General features: G+C 32.3%; 1 protein-coding gene across 3 annotated transcripts; it reads right to left on the bottom strand.

The window, feature by feature from the left end:
* Positions 1–1,953: 1,953 nt before the first annotated feature.
* LOC103844858 (phytosulfokine receptor 2) lies at positions 1,954–9,194 on the bottom strand. Of its 3 annotated transcripts, XM_009121683.3 has the most exons (3): positions 5,660–9,193; positions 5,452–5,571; positions 1,954–5,271 (listed from the first exon to the last, which is right to left on the bottom strand). In XM_009121683.3, exon 3 carries the CDS (start codon positions 5,088–5,090, stop codon positions 2,088–2,090), a length of 3,003 nt encoding a protein of 1,000 aa, XP_009119931.1. In that variant the 5' UTR covers positions 5,091–5,271; positions 5,452–5,571; positions 5,660–9,193; the 3' UTR covers positions 1,954–2,087. The 3 variants fall into 3 exon arrangements, with proteins under 3 accessions (XP_009119931.1, XP_009119932.1, XP_033138072.1); XM_009121684.3 differs by lacking the exon at positions 5,452–5,571 and having other exon boundaries at positions 5,660–9,194; XM_033282181.1 differs by having other exon boundaries at positions 5,452–9,193.
* Positions 9,195–22,695: the final 13,501 nt, after the last annotated feature.

The following is a 22,695-nucleotide window of genomic DNA, read 5'->3' as shown; positions in this document are numbered from 1 at the left end:
TGGATGTCCACATCTTGGACAATAGTTATCGCATTTAATGTTCCGGCGTATTAGATTTCTTGTAACATCAACTTGTCCTTATCAGTTGCCATATAAGATGGTATATATCTTCTGAGATGTTTTTACTTTCCACACAAAGGCTTGGAGTTTGGTTATATATCCATTTCATCATCGTTTCTTATTAAGTTACAAGCTACCCAATATCCTGATTTAACTGTATACTGGCCATTTTTAGTATAATTCCAGCGGAAGAAGTCTCGGTGGTGAGTTGAGCTTATGGCCAAACTTCTTGTGAGGGGAATATCATCTGGAGCCCATAAAAAATATTGAAAAAATTAAAATATCTGATATAAAAAGTTTTCGAAAAATTTAAGTTGTCATAAAATAAATATTATAAAAATTGAAAAACATGTTAAAAACTAAAATCTTAATAATTTTAGGTGGACCAAATCTTATCTTATTATATAAAGCTTGGTTACTTAAAGTTGCTAATTAACATGATTGTGATACATGACAATTATATATTTTAAGATTATGATATGTATTAATTTATCTCATAATTAAAAATATATATATACTAAAATATTAACAAAAATGATTTTTATTAAAAATAAATTTTAAATATTATTTAATAGTAATTTTCTTTTTTTTTAAATCTTAATCAAAAGATGGGTAAATGTCACAAATGGGTATTCAAAGAACCATCTGAATCTGAACCAATCCTGCTAATTACTGGCAGAGTTCTTTTGATGTTGTACGTTTTCCCAAGACTTCCAACAGACTTTGATGGTTACCTTACACTTAGTGCTGGGTTTGCGGGTCAACCCGCCCCGACCCGCCCCGCCCCGCTGCGGGTTGAATCATTTTTTTGATTCAAAAAATCGACCCGCATAACTCACAAACAAAAAAATTTCTACCCGCACCCGCCCCGCAAAAACCCGCGGGTAACCCGCTTAACCCGCGGGTAATATTAATTATATTAAAAATAATTATTTTAATTAAAAATAATTATTATATAGTTAAAAAAATATTATTTTTAAAAAATTATATTAAAATAATATATTAATAATTAAAATTATATAAATATTTACGAGATTTAATATATTGTTTATAAAAAAACATTTTAAAAAAAAAAAAAATCTTTTTTTCTTAAATTTGCGGGTTAACGAGTACCCGCGACTCAAATTCGACTGACCCGCACCCGCCCCGCTTAAAATAATCTTGACCCGCACCCGCACCCGCCATTGCAAATTTTCAAATTCTTCGACCCGCACCCGCCCCGCAGCGGGTCAAATGGGGCGGGGCCCGCGGGCATTACACTTTAGCTTTTGGTTGTTCATAAATTTAATGCAGATTCCTCCAGAATGGACCGACCAATTTGAATCAGGCATCCAGGTCAACATTCAAACTTCCATTTTTAACACTGTTTCTTGATCTTACTTACCTTATCATTGTTTAAAATTTTGACCAGACAAATGCTGTGATTCAAGCAGGACATGGTCTGTTACAGCTAGGTTCTTGCAAGATTGTGAGTTTTTTTCCTTTCATATTAGCTTATTCTATTTGGCTATATGGTGTGACAACTCATTGTTTTTATTGTATCCAGATTCAAGAAGATCTTCATTTTGTGCTGAGGATGAGTAAAATGGTTGAATCAATCGGTTATCAAATGGTTAAAATAATATGAAAGCGTGTCTCGTATTGATGTTCATAGCAACGTATATATACAACGTAATGTTTCCTAATACTACGAGATATGCATAATCACAATATGGAAGTTTAACATTATCGCTAAGTATAGTCCTTATCTCTATAAAAGGATTTCGGCATCAACAACAACCTCGCTCCATCAGCAACCACTAGAGTTCAGGAACAACTCCGGAAGCAATGCAAGAATGTGCCCTGACGTTACGGAGACGTTCTTGAGATGATTTGACAAGTTCAGTATTCAGGTTTCAGAAGATAAATTAAATGCTAGTTTTAAAGCTTAATCTTTTTAAGACTGTTGTTTCTTTCTTACATCTCCTCCTCCTCGTTTTTTTTCTTTCTGTTGTGTCAAAACTCTTTTTAAACATTTTGAAGATACTTTATTGATTTGGAAAATCTTGAAGCCAAGCAACGACGTCTTCAATGAACGGCCTCCTTCTAGGGTCATGATCAATGCATTTGCACGCAATCTCCAACATCTCCAAAACCTCCTTCTCCTCCACATCCTCACGTATCGTTGCATCAATAAGCTCAGCTTCACGCTTCTCATCCTTCATCCGAAACACCCGAGACACCAAGTCTCTGCAACCTTTCCCTTTACAAACCTCCACCGGTCTACGACCCGTAACAAGCTCCAAAAGCACCACACCGAAACTGTAAACATCTCCTCTACACGTGGCTATCAAAGCCTGGCTATACTCCGGAGGAATATACCCCAACGTCCCCACCAAATCAGTCGTCACGTGAGTATCGTACGGCCTAAGCAGCCTCGCTAACCCAAAATCCGCAAGATGAGCTTCGAACTTCTCGTCTAATAAAATGTTAGACGACTTCACGTCCCTGTGGATGACGTTAGGTTCACAGTCTTTATGCAAGTAAGCAAGCCCACGCGCCGCTCCTCGAGCTATCTTCAACCTCACGTCCCATCTGAGAGTCGTACTCCCATCGACACGCTCGTGCAGCCAATAATCCAAGCTTCCGTTCTCCATAAACGAGTAGATGAGCAGCCTATCGTCCCCGTGCTTGCAGTAGCCTTGAAGAGAGACGAGATTCTCGTGTTCGGCACGCGACAATGCTTCAACTTCGGCTTGGAACTCACGTTCCATCTGCCCGCAGTCGCCGGAAAGCTTCTTGACCGCTGCTTTTGAGCCGTCAGGTAGATTGGCTTTGTAGACTAGACCAAACCCGCCGCATCCTATGATGTTGGCTTGACTGAAACCGTTTGTAGACTTCAGCAGATCCGCTACAGTCAGATCTTTGCATCCGCAGCTGTGGAAGAGGACAATCTTTGATGATAAGGGAGCTTTAGGAACTTCCTCATCAGCGTCGTTGACTCGATCATCACCCTCTTTTCTCGAGAGTCTTAGTAGGATAACAGAGAGAAGCAGAGTGATCCCCACAGCGAGACTTATTGCAAGTACAACAACGCTGCTTCCACCGTTGTGATGATGACTACGAGAAGAGCCTTTCTGCGTCAAGATGTTATTACTCATCATGACATCGCAAGGAGAGTCAATGGCTCGACATAGTCCCAAGTTTCCTTCGAAGCTCGAGTGAGGGAAGCTGTAGAACTGACCACCCGGAGGTATGGCCCCGGAGAGACGGTTGTACGCAACGCTGAACCTCGACAAGAAAGTGAGGCTCTGGAAAGAGGGAGGAATCGAACCGCGGAGGTGATTGTAAGACAAATCAAGAAGCTCCAGGTTGTCAAGACCAGAGATGGTGTCAGGTATGGTCCCGGTGAAGTTGTTCCTGCTCAAGTCCAGCATGTGAAGCTCTTTCAATCGCCCCATCTCAGGCAAGATCGTACCGTTGAGACGGTTGTTGTTTAAGTAGATAGAGGGAGGGAATCTTGAGACTTGGTTATAGGGAAGACCTCTCGAGCTCTTGTTCCGCTTAACGTACAAAGGGATACTTATAAGAGAGCCGGTACAGTTTAAATGAACCAAGCTCTTAAGCTCGGTTAAGGCTAGAGGGATCTCTCCGGTTAAAGTGTTGTTAGAGAAGTCTATGTAGAAGAGACTCTCCATCTGACCGATCCAACCAGGGATGGTTCCGTGGAAGCGGTTCCAAGAGAGATCAAGAACCTGAAGCTTCTTGCAACTCAGCAGCCACCTCGGTATCTGACCTCTAAGACCGCAGTTTCCGAGAGCTAGAATCGCGAGGTTGTTCAAACCTGTGACGTCTCTCGGTACTTCCTCGTGCATGAAGTTCTTTGAGAGGATCAGAGTCGAGAGGTTTCTGCAGTGTTGCAGCACGTTCATTGCCTCTGACAGATCCACAAAGGTGTTGTTAGATAAGGACAGGAAGAGGAGAGACTTCAGGTTCTTGAACGTGTCGGGGATCTTGCCTGTGAACTCGTTTTTCGCCAAGCTCAAGATCTTTATCTTGGGACAATGGCCGAGAGAATCAGGAAGATGTCCAGAGAAGTGATTGCTGGCGAGATCAAGAACGCAAAGATCAGACAAACCAGTGAAGTTAAGACCGATAGAACCGGACAAAGAGTTGTTCCGAAGATCAAGCACCTTGAGTTTGGAGCATTGAGATAAGCTTGATGGAAACTCTCCAGAGAACTTGTTGGAGCTTACGTCGAGGTGCTCAAGCTGAGTGAGATTACTAAACACATCTGGGATTAAACCAGAGAACCGGTTCTCGGATATCAAGAAAGACTTGAGAGCAGTGAGATTACTCAACCTCTCCCTTAACTCTCCTGATAAGTAGTTTCCGGAGACTGACAGCTCAACAGATTTGCTGCAGCTGTACAATCCATCAACACTCCCCACCAAACGATTCATCGACAAATCAAGAACCTGAATCTCACTAGACAAGCTGCATAGCTCAGGATAAATCTCACCTTGGAACAGATTGTTGCTTACGTTAAGCATCACAAGACCGGGAAACACTCCAACAAAGGTTAGATTCCCGGTTAGCGAATTGCTGGAGATGTTCAGTGACTTAACTAGCTTTAAACCGGAAAGTGCTTCAGAGACTGGCCCTGATAACAGATTATGGCTCAAGTCAAGAACTTCAAGGTGCTGCAACTTTGAAATCTCTGCTGGCAATTCGCCTTTGAGGTGGTTGTGAGAGAGATCAAGTGATCTCAGCTCACTCAACTCGCCTAAAGAACCGGACATCACACCTTCCAAACCTTTTCCAGACAGAACCAGGTTTGTAACTCGACCAGGAACATCACTCCCTTGACAAAACACACCGTCCCATTGACAGCAACTCGAATCTTTGAACCAAGATTCAGTGACAGACCTGTTCTTCAACGCTCCTGCGAACTCCCGGAACGCAGATAAGTCGCTGGGATGACAAGGCAGCGTAGGTTGGCTCAGAGATGAACCAACAAAGAAGAGCACCAGCAGGAGAATGATCATCATAGCAAAACAAAGACAAGAAGAGTCTTCTCTAGCCAAGTGCAATAATATCACAGCAAAAGAGTACAACTTTCATAAGTGGAGTTGAAAACTCACTGCCACATGGTCATGTCCCAAAAGAAGCAAGCTTTCACAACTTGTGACTGAAGCAACAATCAAATTGAGATGAGCAACACGTTTCTTCCTGAAATCGAATCCCAAGAAAGAGACTCTAATTAGATAAGCTTTGCTTGTAATTAAAGTATAAACTAAAATGCTCATATTCCCAGAAAAACACTTCGAACTCTATTCAAGACTTGTAACTTAAGCAACAGAAAGAAAAAAACAAATTCAAAACAAAAACAGACAGAGAGTAGAGTAATACCGTTTAAACCCTAAATTGCAAAGCTTTCTTAGATAAAACTAGGAGCTTTCAGTTCACAGCCGCCATTGAATGATCCACGAAAGTGTTTTCTTTTGGAGGGTCATTTTATAATGGTGTAATCTGCAAGTGCAGGTCTTTTTCTAGGTGAGTGAGGCAGAACCAATATCAAAAGCTATAAAGCTAAAGCAGAGAGTAGTTGGGGTTTTACCAAATTTGTCAAAGTTTTATTTTCATTTTGAAGATAACAGTAGAGAAGACAATACGAAGAAGATTTTTGAAGAAAAAGAAAGCTCTTTCGTTGTCTCAACAACAGTGAGAGAGAGAGAGAGGTCTCGTCTCTTCTCAAAAGTCTTCTGTGCGCAGCGCACCTCTTTAACTTTTATTTTATTTTGTTTGTTTACAAATTCTATTTAATTTCTGTGGACAGAATCCTGCACAACTATTTATTGCATGTCACAGTTTCACAATATTTATTTTTTATAAATTTCAACCATTATAATGGGGATTAATGGTTCAGAGAAAATATTACATGAGTATAAGAAGTTTCATTCAATAAAATATATATTTTGAAAAAAATATCATAAGCATATGGAGACAAAGCCGTTGTCGTTTGTTGGAATTCTATATGTTTTTGTACATATTAGTGGGAAACAAACTACATTTTTAGTTGGAACAAAGTCAACAAAAGCTTGTGGTTAGGTCAAAAAATATCTTACAGGCTTTCGTTTTCTTCTGTAGTTTGTCGCTTTAAGGTAAATAATGAACAAAAAGTTAATAGTATTCCGAAGTAATTCGATTACTAGATATTTTAATTATTTTAATAAAATATGTATGAATTTATAAGTATAAATTTATAATTTTTATTAAAAATAAATAATTTTAAATTATATTATAATATTTGAGTTTTAAATTTTATATTTGATCTAAATCCATGATCGAATAAATAAATCCAACGATATATATAACATATATATAGCATATATTAACATATATAATTTACAATATTATTAATTTTTTTAAATTTATCTAGAGTTAATATAAATATAACTATAAATATAAATATATGAATTAAAATAGTATAATTTGTCTCTTTAGGTCTAACCTCTATTATTTTTAAATGATTTTTAATATTTTAAAATTAAATATAATTTTTAATGATATAAAAATATATATTTGACTATTTTTTTAAGGAATATAATTTTGTTCTCACAAATTCCCAATTTTTAATATGTTAAGTTAAAAGATTTTATACACATTAATAAATTGTTTGTTAAGATATTTGTGTACATAATTTGATATTTCTGACATATTTATAATATCAAATTTACATACTAAACTTTTATTTTTAAATATTTTAAACTTAATAAACTTAATAAATTTTTCATCATCATTTTTAATAAAATATAGATTAGTTTATTGTTTATAAAAAAACTCTACATTGCAAAAGAATAATATTCTCAAAAATTATTATATAAAAATTTACATATAGCGTGTATGTTTTTTAGAATATTTTTGTAAATAGCTTTTATGATAATAAATATAGTGGTATGCTTTGAAAAGGAAATGATAAAAGACAGAGATTATACATGATTTAATTGTTTTTAATCTAAATTAATTTTTTGATTGATATTAATTAATTATGATATGCATTAATATAAGAGTAGCATGGCTGAAATTGATATAGCTAGTATTCATATTTTCCGAAATTGATATAGTAAAACAAAATTCAAAATAAAACGACTATTGTTGAATAAGTTGGTAAATATTGGATATTAATTCGATTATATAATAATCATGTAGCTAATATTCACATTGTACTTCCGAAATTGATACAGTAAAACAAAAATCAATATATAAAATGACTATCGTTGAAATAGGCAGAAATGTAATTAATTTTTATTCATAAAATTTATGTAACATTTTAAAGTTTCTTCGATAAATATGAAATGTGACAACGGTTTCTAATTAAACCTCAGATTACAATTTGATATTATTGTAATCGGACCTCTCGTGACCGCGGTGATGCATCGTGGCTGTTTAAGATGCACGTGGCGCGAGGAAGGTGCCGTTCCTTAGAGCCGTGTGGGTTTGGTTTGAAACTTTTAGGCCGGACGTCACGTGTCCGATGCCGTGAAAGAGGTGGAACCGTTGAGATTCTAGGGAAAAGGCCAGACGCACAGGTCCCACGTGACTTATTCATTTTTGCATTGATGATAAGTGCGTATATGTTTATACTACGAGGAGAGTAGCGAGACTCTTGATTGTACTTGCATTTTGAAGTACTTTACTGTCAAGGCCATCTAACGGCATGCGTAATAGAACGGTTGAACAGGATCCGAAATATAAAAAAATTAATTTTTAAAAATATATATATAGATAAATTATGGTAAATTCTTTTTAAACTTTTAGATATAATTCTAAATTCAGAACTTTTAGTTAAAAAAATTAGACAAAATTATTAAATTTTAAAATTACTTGATAAAATATACAATTTATAATTTTTTTGAACAGGATTTAAAATTAATTTGAGACGGCTCTGTTTACTGTTACCCAATAATTTTGTAGAAAATATGAAATTACTATTTGATCATTTGAATGGTAAAATAGTATTTTGTGAGTCTACTGAGACTGTTCGACTTTCTGCTACAAATATACAATATTATGTGAATTATCTTTTGATAATGTATTGTATAGTCAACTGCTCACACTTCGCAAATCACGTCACGTCCTCGAATTGTACACCCGTTTTACTCTCACTTTGTTTGTTTTTCAAGTCTTCTCTACGAATCAAACCTCGAACCCATCGCACTTCAATCACTATTTTTTCGTTAGTGGCTATTTAATTTGTTTTAATCACTCTCCTTTGTCATACTCTTCATACTATTCTGGGCACTTAAACTTTCTTTTTTTTGGTGTAAACGGAGCACTTAACTTTTCAACCAGCACCTACACTACATAGCTCGCTAATATAATCGGGTTTGGTTGTAGTACTGCAAAGTGTTTGCAGAAGACAGCCCAAAGAACATTTATCATTTATTTTCGTTTATATGAACGCAAAGTTACCAGCTTGATTTAGAGAGCATTAGTTGAGTATGTTTATGTTGATGACAAAAAACAATAAACATGCAAAAAGTTGAACAGAATAAACTAAACTCCATCCGTAATATGTTATGTTTCTACAATAAATCTCACATCAAATTTATTAACTAATCTCATATACAGAGAACCTATTTTTGTGTTTGTGTTTTTGTTTTTATTTTGGTTTTTGTTTTTGTTTTTATTTTGTTTTTCGATAACCTAAGACTGAAATGACACGTTCTACTTCACAAACCTATATATACTTCTACTCTACACTATATGTTTATATGTTTTTACAAGTGTTCCTTAAAAAATAACTTGCAACTCTATATCTCAATTCTAATTCGTTCAATCATAAATGAATCCTAAGGAAATCCGAGTGACAAATTGGATGGTCTGTTATGGCTTACTATATGATACCATAAATCATTGCCCAAACTCTAAGCCTAGCCCATATTGTTATGCAACACCATTAGGAATCAATGAGCCGGAAAACCTAAATGGATGTATAAGATGCAACTAGATTAAGACCCGCGCCTTGCGCAGGATGAACATTATATATATATAAATTATTGTATATATTATATGTTTATAGCATATTATGAAATAATAAATATATATTGAATAATTAAAAAGTCATTATCTACTACTTATATAATTAAATTGGTGCGAACATATAAATAAATTTAATAAATCGAAAAAATATTTTTTCTATTTGATATGATATATAATTAAATTTAAATGATAGTAACATATATATGGTATATGTTAATATTAATATTTATTAGATGATGTTTTTTGCTCATATTTTTTTATCATTTGTATTTGTTATAGCAAAAAGTCTAAATTAGTGATAACAAAATTTTCACTATGGGAATAATGGTTTAAGTAATTTATAATATTTTCAAAAACTAAGTTGTCAATATTTTTTCAAATTTTTTATTAAAAAATGTTCAAAGTAAATTTCAAAATTACGATATTTATGTATTTTTATATGGCATATAGTGTAATTTAAAATGATACATATATTTATATATCTTTTATTTTGATACTTATTAAATGAGACTTTCAACTTATATTATTTTTCAATTATTTGTATCATGTCATAACAAAAGTTTTAAATCATAGATCACAAAATTTGAATGTGAAAGTTTTAACAATTTTAGTAATTTATACTTGTTTTTTTAAAATTCAAAATATAATATATAAATATTTTTTTTAATTTTTTTTATATGGTTACTATTATTGTTTAATTTATTTTAATAGCTTAAAATTAAACAAATATAATTATAATACACACTTATTTTTATCAAATCTTTATTATTCAAAATTATTAATTGTCATATATACTTTAGCCACATTAGGCAATTCCGTAATCTTATTTAAGGAAATAATGAATCATATTAATAATGTATTTATTGTGGTTTAATAAAAAGCTTATTATATATTTAAATGGACCAATTAAATTTTTTTTAAGAATTCTAAGAATCATTCTAGTGATGACACGTGGGTACAAAAAAATGTTACAATGCTTCTCAAATAATATATAGGGGATGTTGAGTATATATCAAAGGTATCTACTCTATTAAAATAGAGTTTTTTAATCACCTGTTATCTAATATTATTAAATTATACTACTTTTGTTTAATTTTACTTGTCGTTTTAGGTTAATACATATAGATTAAAAAACATTTAATTTTGTATATTTCTAAAATAAAAACACAATTATCTATACACATAATCTAACCATATTTCAAGCAATATAAAAATAAATGAGAAAATATTATTAATAAATTTCGCATTAAAATTATAAAACGACATTTATTTTGAAACAAAATTTATACTCTACAACGATAATTAAACTGAAACGGAGAGAGTAATAATCCAACTAAAATGAATACAACTATTCATTGTCATATAATATGTTTTTAATCTTAACAATATCAATATATATATACATATCAACTCAATTAATAAATAAAAACTCTTTTTAAATCTACTCTTTTAGTGGAAGTCTCTTTAGCGAGGCTGCTTAGGCCATACATCCTGCTGCTCTCTCCCTCATTGGATTCGTAGTCTTATAGAAGAAAAAAGACTCAAAGAGAGAGATGAAGAGACTAAGTCCCAGAAATTGTAAGAAAATGAGAAAGTTGAACAAAAAAAAGTAAAAAATGAGAGAAGACGAGGAAGATGATGAATTTAAAAGTTGATGTTATATGTTTGATGACTCAGATGGTACGTCTTCAGAATATGATATTTTAGTTCATACATTGAGTCTCCAACACATATGTTATGGCTGAGTTATGCATACGTTATGGATGAGCTTAACTCTAAACTATAAACCTAAAATCTAAACCTAAACTTTAAACTTTAAAATAATAATAAATATTCGATCTAATGTTCAAAGATAAACTTTATAATTTTTATAACTTTATAGTTCTATAGTTTAGGTTTTGAGGTTCAAATTTAAGAAAATATTAAAGTTTTAATATTGTGTTCAGAGTTGAAGGAATGATCTTGTTCCCGCCAAAATACGAAACGTCGCGAAGCAAATTACATTCGATGGCTGGCTTATATCATTCATATATAGTACATCTGAGTTATGCATATCTTAAGGCTGAGTTTAACTCTAAACTATAAACCTAAATCTTAAACTTTAAAATAATAAAAATATTAGATTTAATGTTCAACAGATAAACTTTATAATTTTTAATAACTTTTTAGTTCTATAGTTTAGGGTATGAGGTTCAAATTTAAGAAAAGATTAAAGTTTTAATATTGTGTAACGAATGATTTTGTTTCCGCGCAAAATACGAAACGTCGCGAAACAGATTACACTTGACGGCTGACTTATACCATTCAGATACGTTACGGCTGAGTTAAGCATACTTTACGACTGAGTTATGCAAACTTACGGCTGAGTTTAACTCTAAACTCTAAACCTAAATATTAAATTTTAAAATAATAAAAAATATTTGATTTAATGTTCAAAAGATAAACTTTATAATTTTTATAACTTTGTAGTTCTAAGTTTAGGGTTTGAGGTTCAAATTTTTAAAAAGATTAAAGTTTTAATATTGTGTTCAGAGTTGAAGGAATGATTTTGTTCCCGCCCAAAATACGAAAACTCGCGAAAAACATTATACTTGACGGCTGACTTATACCATTCATATACATTATGGTTGAGTTATGCATACTTTATGGCTGAGTTATGCATACGTTACAGATGAGTTATAATCAAATTATGGTTGAGTTATGCAAACGTTATGGCTGATTTATGGTTACAATACGGCTTTGTTATAATCAAATGTTGAGTTATGGTTACAATACGACTTTGTTATAACCAAGTCGACCAAAAAAGCTTCTAGCAGGCTCAAGATTCATCATCCAAACCTAAATTGAATTTAGAAACCAAAAGAAAAACTAAAAAGACGAGTCCATAGATTAGGAATCAAGAGACAAATCAGTCGCATAAACAACATAGATCTAAAAACTCAAAAATTTGAGACAGATCTATTGCAGTGGTTGTCGTCTTCGACCATGGTCGGTTAGAGAAGAAGCTTTCTCTCCTCCAGTGTCATGTATGGTGATCCGACATTCTGATGCTCCCTCTCTCATCGGATTCGTCGTTTTGCAGAAGAGAGAGAGAGAGAGAGAGAGAGAGAGAGAGAGAGAGAGAGAGAGAGAGAGAGAGAGAGAGAGAGAGAGAGAGAGAGAGAGAGAGAGAGAGAGAGAGAGAGAGAGAGAGAGAGAGAGAGAGAGAGAGAGAGAGAGAGAGAGAGGCTAAGTCCCGTCAATTGTAAGAAAATGAGAGAATGATTTATGACTTTTAGATTTCATTTAATCAATGACCATAAATTGTGATCCTTGAAAAGAAAGATTAACCAATGAGAAAAAATGGGGAGGATAGACAAAAAAAATAATTTGAACCTTTTGATTAAAATCAATCAATCGTCATGAAAAAACAATATAAATTTTTATTTTGGTTCTTTTCAATTTGTTTTAAAAATTTCTTAATTTAAATAATATAGTTACACGTTTAAATAAAAAATTTAAATGGAATTTAAAAATTAAAGATTAAATTTAAAAAAATGATTAAATTTTGACTTTAAACCTAAACCTTAAACTTTAAATAATAAAAAACATCCGATTTAATGTTCAAAGATAAACTTTATTATTTTTATAACTTTATAATTCTATAGTTTAGGATTTGAGGTTTAGATTTAAGAAAAGATTAAAGTTAGAATCTTGTAAGCAAGAATTGTATAAGTAATTGTACGAGAACATATATATATCGCAAAATCAAGTTAAAATCTCAACTTGAAAATTCAAGAAACTATACACATTCAGTTGATTTATATTCATTTGATACGGATAAGATGATCTTCAATATAACTTTTTAACGTACATGAATTTAGTTTTCCGATTTTAGGGTATGTATGAGGTATGTCTGATTTATATAAACGATACGGCTGAGTTATATAAACGACACGACTGAGTTATATAAACATTTTTGGATTTTAGGGTATGTTTGAGGTATGGCTGAGTTATATAAACGACACGACTGAGATATATAAACGACACGGCTGAGTTGTGTAAATATAACATAAGTCAAATACAAAATACATGGGTGAATTATGTTTCTTACATAGAAAATCAAAAATACAGGTTTTCTGCACCATTCCGGTGATAACTACTCCATGTCTCCAAGCTTCATTGAAATCCTATGTGTCGTCTCTGCTGAATCCATCACTTCTTTCCGTCTCCTCCATTCTCTTCTTGCTCAATCTTCTCTTTCACTCAGATCCAGAAACAAAATTTAGATTATCCAAATACGGTTATCAAATCACAAACAAACTTAAATGAATATACTCCACAATTTCCAACTTGGGTGTTTTCGGAATGTATTTGCCTTTTTCTCCTCGGAATGCACATTTCTTATAGCTAGGTTTTCGGAGACTGGCGGGAAGTAACTCAGCCAAAACTGTATATATAAACCAGTCGTAAAAGAAAAGTAACTCAGCCACAACATAAATTAAAACTCCGCCACAAACTCGAAAAACTCAACAGAGAAGATGATTTCGGGTGATTGCAGCGAAGAAGATTTCGTAGAAACGCTTGCAGAGAAGATGATTTCGGAGAAGACAGTTCGAGAATTTTGGACGATAAACAACAATATCAACTCAAAAGATTAGGGTTTAAGCGATGAATGATGAAATTTGTGGTATTTTTTTTAACACATGAAGTTTAGTTAGAAAGACGATTCATTGTCTTCCTTCTCTTTTGATCAGAATAATTACAGTTATTAATAACGTGGATATAGTAAATAGTGACATGGATTTGTTATTTAAAAATAATCTCAAATAAAGAAAACTAACCAAAGGTCTTGACTATAATTTAATAGGGGTCTAAAAATGTATGTTTTTTTAATATTCCATATATATATATATATATATATATATTGGAATTTCGTAACATTTGCAAAAACGACACGACATCTATGATTATTAACTTTTACAAAACTTACTACATAAAAGATAAAAACGATGATTGGTTAGAAAAGTATAACCCGCATTTTGGGATAGATAATATAACCCGCATTTTGTGGTATTTTTTTTAACACATGAAGTTTAGTTAGAAAGACATTCATTGTCTTCCTTCTCTTTTGATCAGAATAATTACAGTTATTAATAACATGGATATAGTAAATAGTGACATAGATTTGTTATTTAAAAATAATCTCAATTAAAAAAAAAAAGACTAAACAAAGGTCCTAGCTGTAATTTAATAGGGGTCTACAAATATTCTAGTAAAATTTTTAAAAATGTATGTTATTTTAGTTATATTTCAACTTTTCCATAATATTCTAGTAATTTTCTCTCTATATATATAAATTTCATAACATTTGCAAAAACGACACGATATCTATGATTATTAACTTTTACAAAATTTACTACATAAAAGCTAAAAACGATGATTGGTTAGAAAAGTATAATCCGCATTTTAGGGTAGATAATATCCTTGTTGCAGTTAATTTGATTTTATCAGAAAAATCCCTCACAAGGCCCCACAAAAAATTACAAGGTAGAGCAGTGCGAGAAAAATCAGCTATTTCATACATCAACAAAGGTTTGCGGTCCCGATCAGTACATATACACATAAGTTGTGCGAAAACATACACCAACATCATTTTAATTCAAATTTCATACATGAATCAAGAAAAATAGGATTCAACATACATTGACCATTAAACTGTTAGTCAAAAATAACTGAATCTGACATGTCCTTTAAAATTCGCTTATATGTCTATAAAAAAATATTTTATGGGAGTTAGATAATCCTACGTGGTTTTTACATTTAAAATAATAAATATTTAAAAATAATTCCTAAAATAAAAGTGGAGGAGGAGATTTGAACCCAAGTCCGAAGTATTAATCAACAAACACCCAACCACTAAGCTAAACTCGTTTTAGCTTAGTGGTTAGGTGTCTGATTATTTGTTCTTCAGATTCGGGGTCGAATCTCCTCCACATCTTATGAAAGCAATTGTTTTTAAATATTTATTATTTTAAATGTAAAAGCCACATAAGATTATCTAACTGCCACAAAATATTTTTTTATAGACAGATAAGCAAATTTTAACGGACACGTCAGATTCAGTTATATTTGACTAATGGTTTAATGGTCAATGTATGTCTAATCCTATGTTTCTTGATTTATGTATGAATTTTGAATTGAAATGATGTTGGTGTATGTTTTCGCACAGCTTATGTGTGTATGTATTGATCAAGACCGGAACCCTCCGTTGATGTATAAATTAGCCGATTTCCATCCACTTGGAAGTTGGAACCCAACATTATATGATAGTGTATACACACAAAGATCCAAAATAATACGTGGCCTGTTTTTTCAAATTACAATAATTATAAATTATATTTTCTCCAGCATTTCATAATCATTGTAAAAGTAATTACTATACATGTGAATTAATACAAAGAAAATAGAGCGTTTCCTCCACCTTTTTATTTAATTAATCATGGTCTCCGACGACCAAGATTAACCAACTATTTGTAGGCTCTAAAAATGAAATGTTAAAAATAAAAGAAAGATAAAAATAAGGAGGTCTGGTTGTCGTCCGCCGGAAAACGGACCATGTTTTGTTTTGGTGAAGACAGAGGCAAAAAGATTTTGTTTCGAAGATAGTGTCAGTATATATGAGAGCGGAGTGTGTGCACATCCTTATATTGTCCTTCAATAATTTACCAATTTTAAAAATTGTATTCCAGAAGATAAAATTGTAACTCAAATAAAATATTGCTTGTTTTGTTAGTTATGTTTGCGTTTCCTTTTTAAGTCTATAATTAGATTTTGATCCGCGATTTTAAAGCGCGGGATGTTTATTGATGAAAAATTATATTAAAGAAGTTACTAATTTTTTTGTAGATTTGTAAGATTTTTTTCTATTTAAATTAGTGCTTTTAAACCGAATCGAGACCCGCATGTTAACCCATTTGATATGTAATCCAATTTGGATTTTAATAAATATTCATTATTTTAAAACCTTATAAAATCTGAAAATGTTAAGGCCTGAGGCTAACCAGTTAAACCGATGGGTGACCGATGTGTAATCCAATTTTATTTTATATTTTTGACAGTACTTTGATTTGAATTTTTATTTTAAATTTTTTAAAACTTATCGATTTTAACCTTATTGTATTTTTATTATCTCATAACTACAACTTGTTATAAAAATTTTTTATATATCTATTTATATCTATAAAATATAATGAAAAACTATTTTAAAATTTTACTATATTTTTAAACATGATTTTTGTATTTTAATATTAATATATGTATTTGTATATTAAAATGAAATAAATTATTGACCAATGGTTCACCCGCAGTCATCCTAATAACCTAATGACCAAAAATATTCCGGTTCAGTGTCGGGTTTAAAAACTTTAATTTAAACATATTTTACTTTTATATTTTCTTATAATGTCATTCATTAAATTTTAGGAAAAAGATATATGATTTATATACTAAATCTTTGTATTGATTATATCCCAAAAGTTAATAGAATTTATTGGCTGCCTCTAATTATAATGGTATAATCCAGTATTAGAGATAAATAAACATTTATATTTTATGGTTAACTAATTTAGAGTTATGGTTTAGATTTGAGGGGTGAAATTTTGGAGCGGGATGAAGTATAGGAAGTTAATAGAATTGTGGTAAAAAAAGGATGTTAATAGATAAATAATATATATTTAAAACATTAAATAAAAAATTTAAACATAGTTTCAAAAAGAATTCTAAAATTTCAAAATAAAATTTATTTATTTATTTTAAATAGTATAAGGTTGTCAATTTTGGTATAACATATAGTTTGAAAAAAAAAATTCACTTAGACACAAGTTAGCTCCAATTTTGTGCTTCTATTTTAAGAATTAATGATTTTTGACACCCATTTCCAAATATGGAATTAATTATTTTTTGTCGAAAAATTTAATTTTTAATTAAAATGTGGACATACTATATATTTAATTTTTCAGTGTGCATAAATTTCTCTTGGCGACATATAAGTAAACAAGTATATAAATGTTGAATTATTTATTATAATATTGTTTTTAAACTGTTATATATTATATTGTAATTTTTTTGATTATTTGTTTTCGTATAATTTTATCCCATTCCATCTAATGAAATTTACAAAACATTGTTTTAAAATGAGCTATTGTTAGAAGTGGGTGCTGACATAATAAAACTGTAATGAATAATGAGGTATTTAATATGCAGCAGATTTATATAAGAGAAATTCTTTTGTATAGATTTTTTTTGTTTATTTTCAGAAAATAGCTATTAAGGAGGAAAATGACCAAAAGAATAGTAAATATGCACTTATATCCCTATAATTAACTAATTTAGACTTATGGTATAGAGTTAGAGGGTGGAATTTCAAATTAAAAGAAAAAACTATAAATTTTTCAACATAAAAAATATTATTTTGATCATTTTATTTTTTTGAATATTATTTTTGTGACAAAAACTTAAAGTGGACTATTTGAGAGAACATTAGTTAAAAGTATTTTAAGTTGTGATTTTTTTGTGATTTTTTTAAAAGTATTTTAAGTTGTGATTTTTTTTTTGTTGACCAAAAAAAAGAACATTAGTTAAACAGAACAAATCAAGTGGAGACTTATTAGACCCATTAATAAAAACTGATATATATATATGTAGTTTCCTAAAAATATCTGTAGACATAAATCTTAATAACTAAAACTATCAAAAGAAAAAAAAAATACTATAATTAAATGGTACACTTATAAATACTAAAGAAAATGAAGAAGACCTGAAAAAAGGGCTTAAATTTTAATAGTATAGATATTAGGTTTTGTTGTGAGCAGACGAAGAAAAGTAAAATATTAGTGAATGATTTTCCATTCTCTAACTTGAATCATCCTCTCCAACCGATTGAGATATGATTTTCTAACACCATATAACAAATGATAAGAATGATTGTAGGACTATTATCAAGAAAATAAATAAATAATATAGTAAGAAGTTTTTTTTTTGGAATAAATATAGTAAGAAGTTAATGAATCCACTTACATTCTTATATGCAATTAATATAATCTCTAACATTTCACCAGATTATGCAGTGTCAGTTTCCAAATATTTAGAGGACGTTTTACTTGGATTCACCAAAGCTATATTGAGTTCTCGGAGTTTGATAAATTAATTGGGGCAGGTTTATATTTATATGAACTGTGTACGATATGGTTCGGATTAGAGTTAAATTAAAATAGATATATTTTCAATTTATTTGAAAGATTTACGGCTACAAATCTTGGTATAATTTATATAACACATGTCAATTATATTAAGGGTGAATTTGCTTACTAACCAAATTCTGACTAGAAATTAAAAAAATAACGTTGATTTTGACGTTATTAAAAAACTAACATTTGGCCCACATTTTATCCGGTAATGCCTTTGTCATTAACAAGTATCCGGTGATAAAAGAAAAAGAGGAGACGTCTTCATTTGGAGTAGTGGACAAGAGTGAGTCACATTTATTTACAATCACCTTATGTAAAACCAGCCACGTTAAACACTTATTTACTTCATACATTCACTATGTACAATAAAATAAATGGATAAAATAGAAAATTTCATGTGTATTTCATATCGTCAAAGTAGTATAGAATTTTAATCCTACGTACAACTTCTGAATAGACTCGTGAGTTAAGAATAAATTTGTTAATAACCATAAACCATATTTCAACCATACCCATAACTCCAATCACTAGATCCTAAACCAAAGTACAAAACTAGATCTAACTATAAAACCTAAATACAAATAGAATGGAAGAAAATAATTAATAGTATAGTACATCTTACTGAAATTATAAAATGATTATAATTGCATGAGAAAAGATAATGCTAACCCTAACCTTAATCCCCACTTTTAAAATATTAAACTCTAAACTCAAATATAAACCCTAAACCCAAACCCAAATATTAACCCATAATCCCTAAATATAAACACTACTCAAACCCTAACTCATAAATACTAAACCCTAAATCTAAATCACTAAATCTCAAAACCCAAATATAAACTATAATATATATTTATAATATTTTACTAAAAATCAAAATTTGTAACTACATAATATATTTTTATGTGCAAGATATAGTATGGATCTACTATATATAGTATACAACGATGAAGATGTTGTCGATGACATTATTTTCGATGTATGAAGGAGAAGAAAATTGGACCGCATGGTAAACAAATCTTATTAAAATTATTTGTAATCTTTTCCAACATTTGCATGAAATGGCTTTATATTACAAACAATCAAACAAAAAGATAGAGAAGAAAAAATATGAAATCTAGAAACATAGCAGATTGTTATAATTGAAGGAAATAGTATAGAAATATGTGAAATAAAAGACAACATTTTAAATAGTATAGTATTCTTACATGAATAGCTACAATAAATAACATATACTATACGATATAGTATAGTTGGTGATTCCATCTTTTTCATCTCTCTCTTTTTCAGACAAGGCGACATGCACTTACCAGTCCACCATTGTTATTCTTGACCACCAACAGAAACTTATTTGCTTGAAATTATCTTCCTGAATATGAATCGGGAATCGACTTTGCCTTGCAGCCGATGTGGTGCCGTCTTACTCGAACCTTTCAGAATCCCAGAAACCTCGCCATTCTGTCACAGCACGAGACATGGAAATCTGTCTTCTTCTCTCACCGCCGTGACTCCAAACGGTTGCGCCATAGGTCATACATATTCACCTTTCCCTCTTAATTAATCTATCAAAATTTAGCTTCAAATGATATGTGAACAAGAGAAAACCACGATCTATTTTTTACATTACCTAATTATTAATTTTAAATTGTTTTGGTTGCAGGTTGTGTCGGTTGTTTAGAAGGGCACAATTGTATTATTATAGAAAATATGTGTTGTATCGTTGTTAATTAGGTCAAAACGTTAGACAATGAATTATAGATTTTTTTTACGCTATAGCGTGCAATTTCTCTTATATTAAATGGTTTCTGGTGCAAATTTGAAAATGTTTAGAATATAATGAAATTAGTAATCTCTTCTATTTCCAGTTTCAGATTTTGTGTTGATCACACATCCACAATCTTCGTGAATATTAGAACCTCATATGAAACAAATGTATACAGATTTTAGTTTCAAAAAAAAAACAACAAATGTATACAGATTTTGATATTTTCCAGTATGATAGAATTTTTTTTTTTTTGATGAAATTTGAAATTTATTGATACTGTAAAAAGAATGAACATTTACAAGACTCTAAAGTGCCATTTTATAAGATTTACAAGGCAAATGTTGCAAAAAGAAGTTCTATCTAGGCGTTGTCCGAAACAACAAACCATCTCTGCATTAAGCCGGCATTCTTGTGATCAGCCCTGTACCGGAGTGACGTTATTCTGTTTCGTATCGCCTTGTCAATAATACGAATCAACTGATCCACACTGCGAAAACCCGCCTGATGTCTCCTCCCATTTCTTTCTCTCCAGATATGATAGATGGTTGTTTGAAACACCATTTTGAGCAGAATCTTATCCATGACCTGCAGGTTATTCTCAGACACAAACTGCAGAGTTATTGTCCAATCTGGATCAGTCCTACTCCCACTCAATCTATTTGCCAGCTTATCCCAGATAGTAAAAGAGTACGGACAAGCAAAAAAGACATGATCACGGGTCTCATCTGGCTCTTCACACAGCATACAACCTTGCTGCAACCCCCAAACTCTCATTCTGTCACCAGTAGCTAATCTGTTCTTAACAGCCAACCAGACTATAAAGGAGAACCTTGGAACTCCTTGAGCAAACCAAACACTTTTACTCCAAAAAACTGTTGGTTTTCTTTCTCTGATCTGTTCCCATGTTTTAGCCGAAGAGAAACAAGGCTTATAGGATTCATCAGAATGCCTCCATAGCATAACATCGCTGCCTCAGTTGATGTCTGGAACTGGCTCTCTCTGAATGCGAGAGTGCAAGTCATGAAACTGGCGACTTCGATGCCCTCGTACGCTCCAACTCGACTGTGTAACAGCTTCACACACCCGTGCAGAACGAGGAACTCCAAGATAGCATGTTCCAATAGATCCCGTGATGTCTATGAGTCTCCCTATTTGTAGCCAATCATCAAACCAGAAAAACGCCGTGCGTCCATCATTTACCTCTATCCGTAGAAACTGGTAGACAAGTGGTCTTAGCTTCAGTAATTTTCTCCATATCCACGACCCCCTTTGATCCTCTTTTACATCCCAAAATGAATTCTACCGAAGTAAGTACTGCTGTATCCAAGAGACCCAGAGGGAACTTGTTCTCGATAGGATCCTCCAAATTAAACTCATAGCAAACACTTTCGACGAGTCCCGAAGCTTCCTTATTCCTAGTCCTCCTTCTTCTTTGGGACAGCAAAGATCATCCCACGCCACCTTAGCCTTGTGAGTCTGATTTGGTGATCCGGACCAGAGGAAAGCACTACACATGCTCTCTATCTCATCTAGACAAGCTTTGGGGAGGATGAACGCTTGACTCCAAAAATTAACAATGCTTGCAATGACAGATTTGATCAATTGAAGCCTGCCTGCATAGGATAGACATTTGTTCCTCCAAGACAGCATTCTTCCACGTACCTTGTCCAGTAAAGGCGCATAGTCTTGTTTAGACAGAGCTTTTGTAGTTAAAGGCATGCCCAAATACTTCACAGGCAAGCAACCAATCTTAATACCAATCCTCTCTGCATCCTCTAGCATAGGAGAGACACTGCCCCCGGTTGCAAATACTGATGATTTAGTGGCATTGATGTACAGACCCGAGATATTAGCAAACTGCTCCATTACTTCCAAGATACCCCTTAATGAACTGAGAGAGCCATCGCTGAAAACTAGGATGTCATCGGCGAAGCTGAGATGTGTGAGCCTCACTTCCCGACATTGCGGGTGGTAATCAAACTTCCTTGTCGCTGCAGCCTTATTCAACATCTTCGAGAGAACATTATTTAAGATAACATACAGGTATGGAGAAAGGGAACAACCCTGTCTGATACCTCTAGCGCTGGTAAAGAAGCCTTCCAAGCTACCATTCACTGAGACTGAGAAAGCCGCTGTAGAGATACATACCCTTATCCAGAGAATAAACTGCGCAGGCAGACCCATCGCTCGCAACACAGACGTGATAAATGACCATTTAACCGTGTCAAATGCCTTGGAGATGTCAAACTTAACGGCAGCTCTATTGGAATTTGATTGCTTATGATACCCATTAACAAGCTCAGAAGCTAGCAGAACGTTTTCCAGCAGCAACCTCCCTTTGATAAACGCACTCTGATTCTGTTCAATAGTCTCGGGGAGAATAGTCTTAAGCCGACGAGCGAGCACTTTCGAGATAACCTTATAGAGAAAGTTACAGCATGCTATAGGTCTATAATCTCTCATGGTCTGTGCCTCCTCTGTCTTCGGGATGAGTGAAAGGATAGTAGCATTAACTCCAGTGGGTAAGAATCCAAATATAAAGAAGGATTGCACTGAGATGATAAACTCTGCTCCTACAACAGGCCAAGCCGCTACAAAGAATTCCTTGGTGAACCCGTC

The sequence above is a fragment of the Brassica rapa genome, chromosome A10, assembly GCF_000309985.2.
Source record: "Brassica rapa cultivar Chiifu-401-42 chromosome A10, CAAS_Brap_v3.01, whole genome shotgun sequence".
NCBI classification, from domain to species: domain Eukaryota; kingdom Viridiplantae; phylum Streptophyta; class Magnoliopsida; order Brassicales; family Brassicaceae; genus Brassica; species Brassica rapa.
The sequence above is the reverse complement of the archived record's forward strand: the minus strand, read 5'-3'. Positions and strand labels throughout refer to the sequence as shown.

What these genes read in the sequence shown, in the direction of transcription:
- LOC103844858 (XM_009121684.3), bottom strand. Translation starts at nt 5,090, where the DNA reads ATGATGATCATTCTCCTGCTGGTGCTCTTCTTTGTTGGTTCATCTCTG.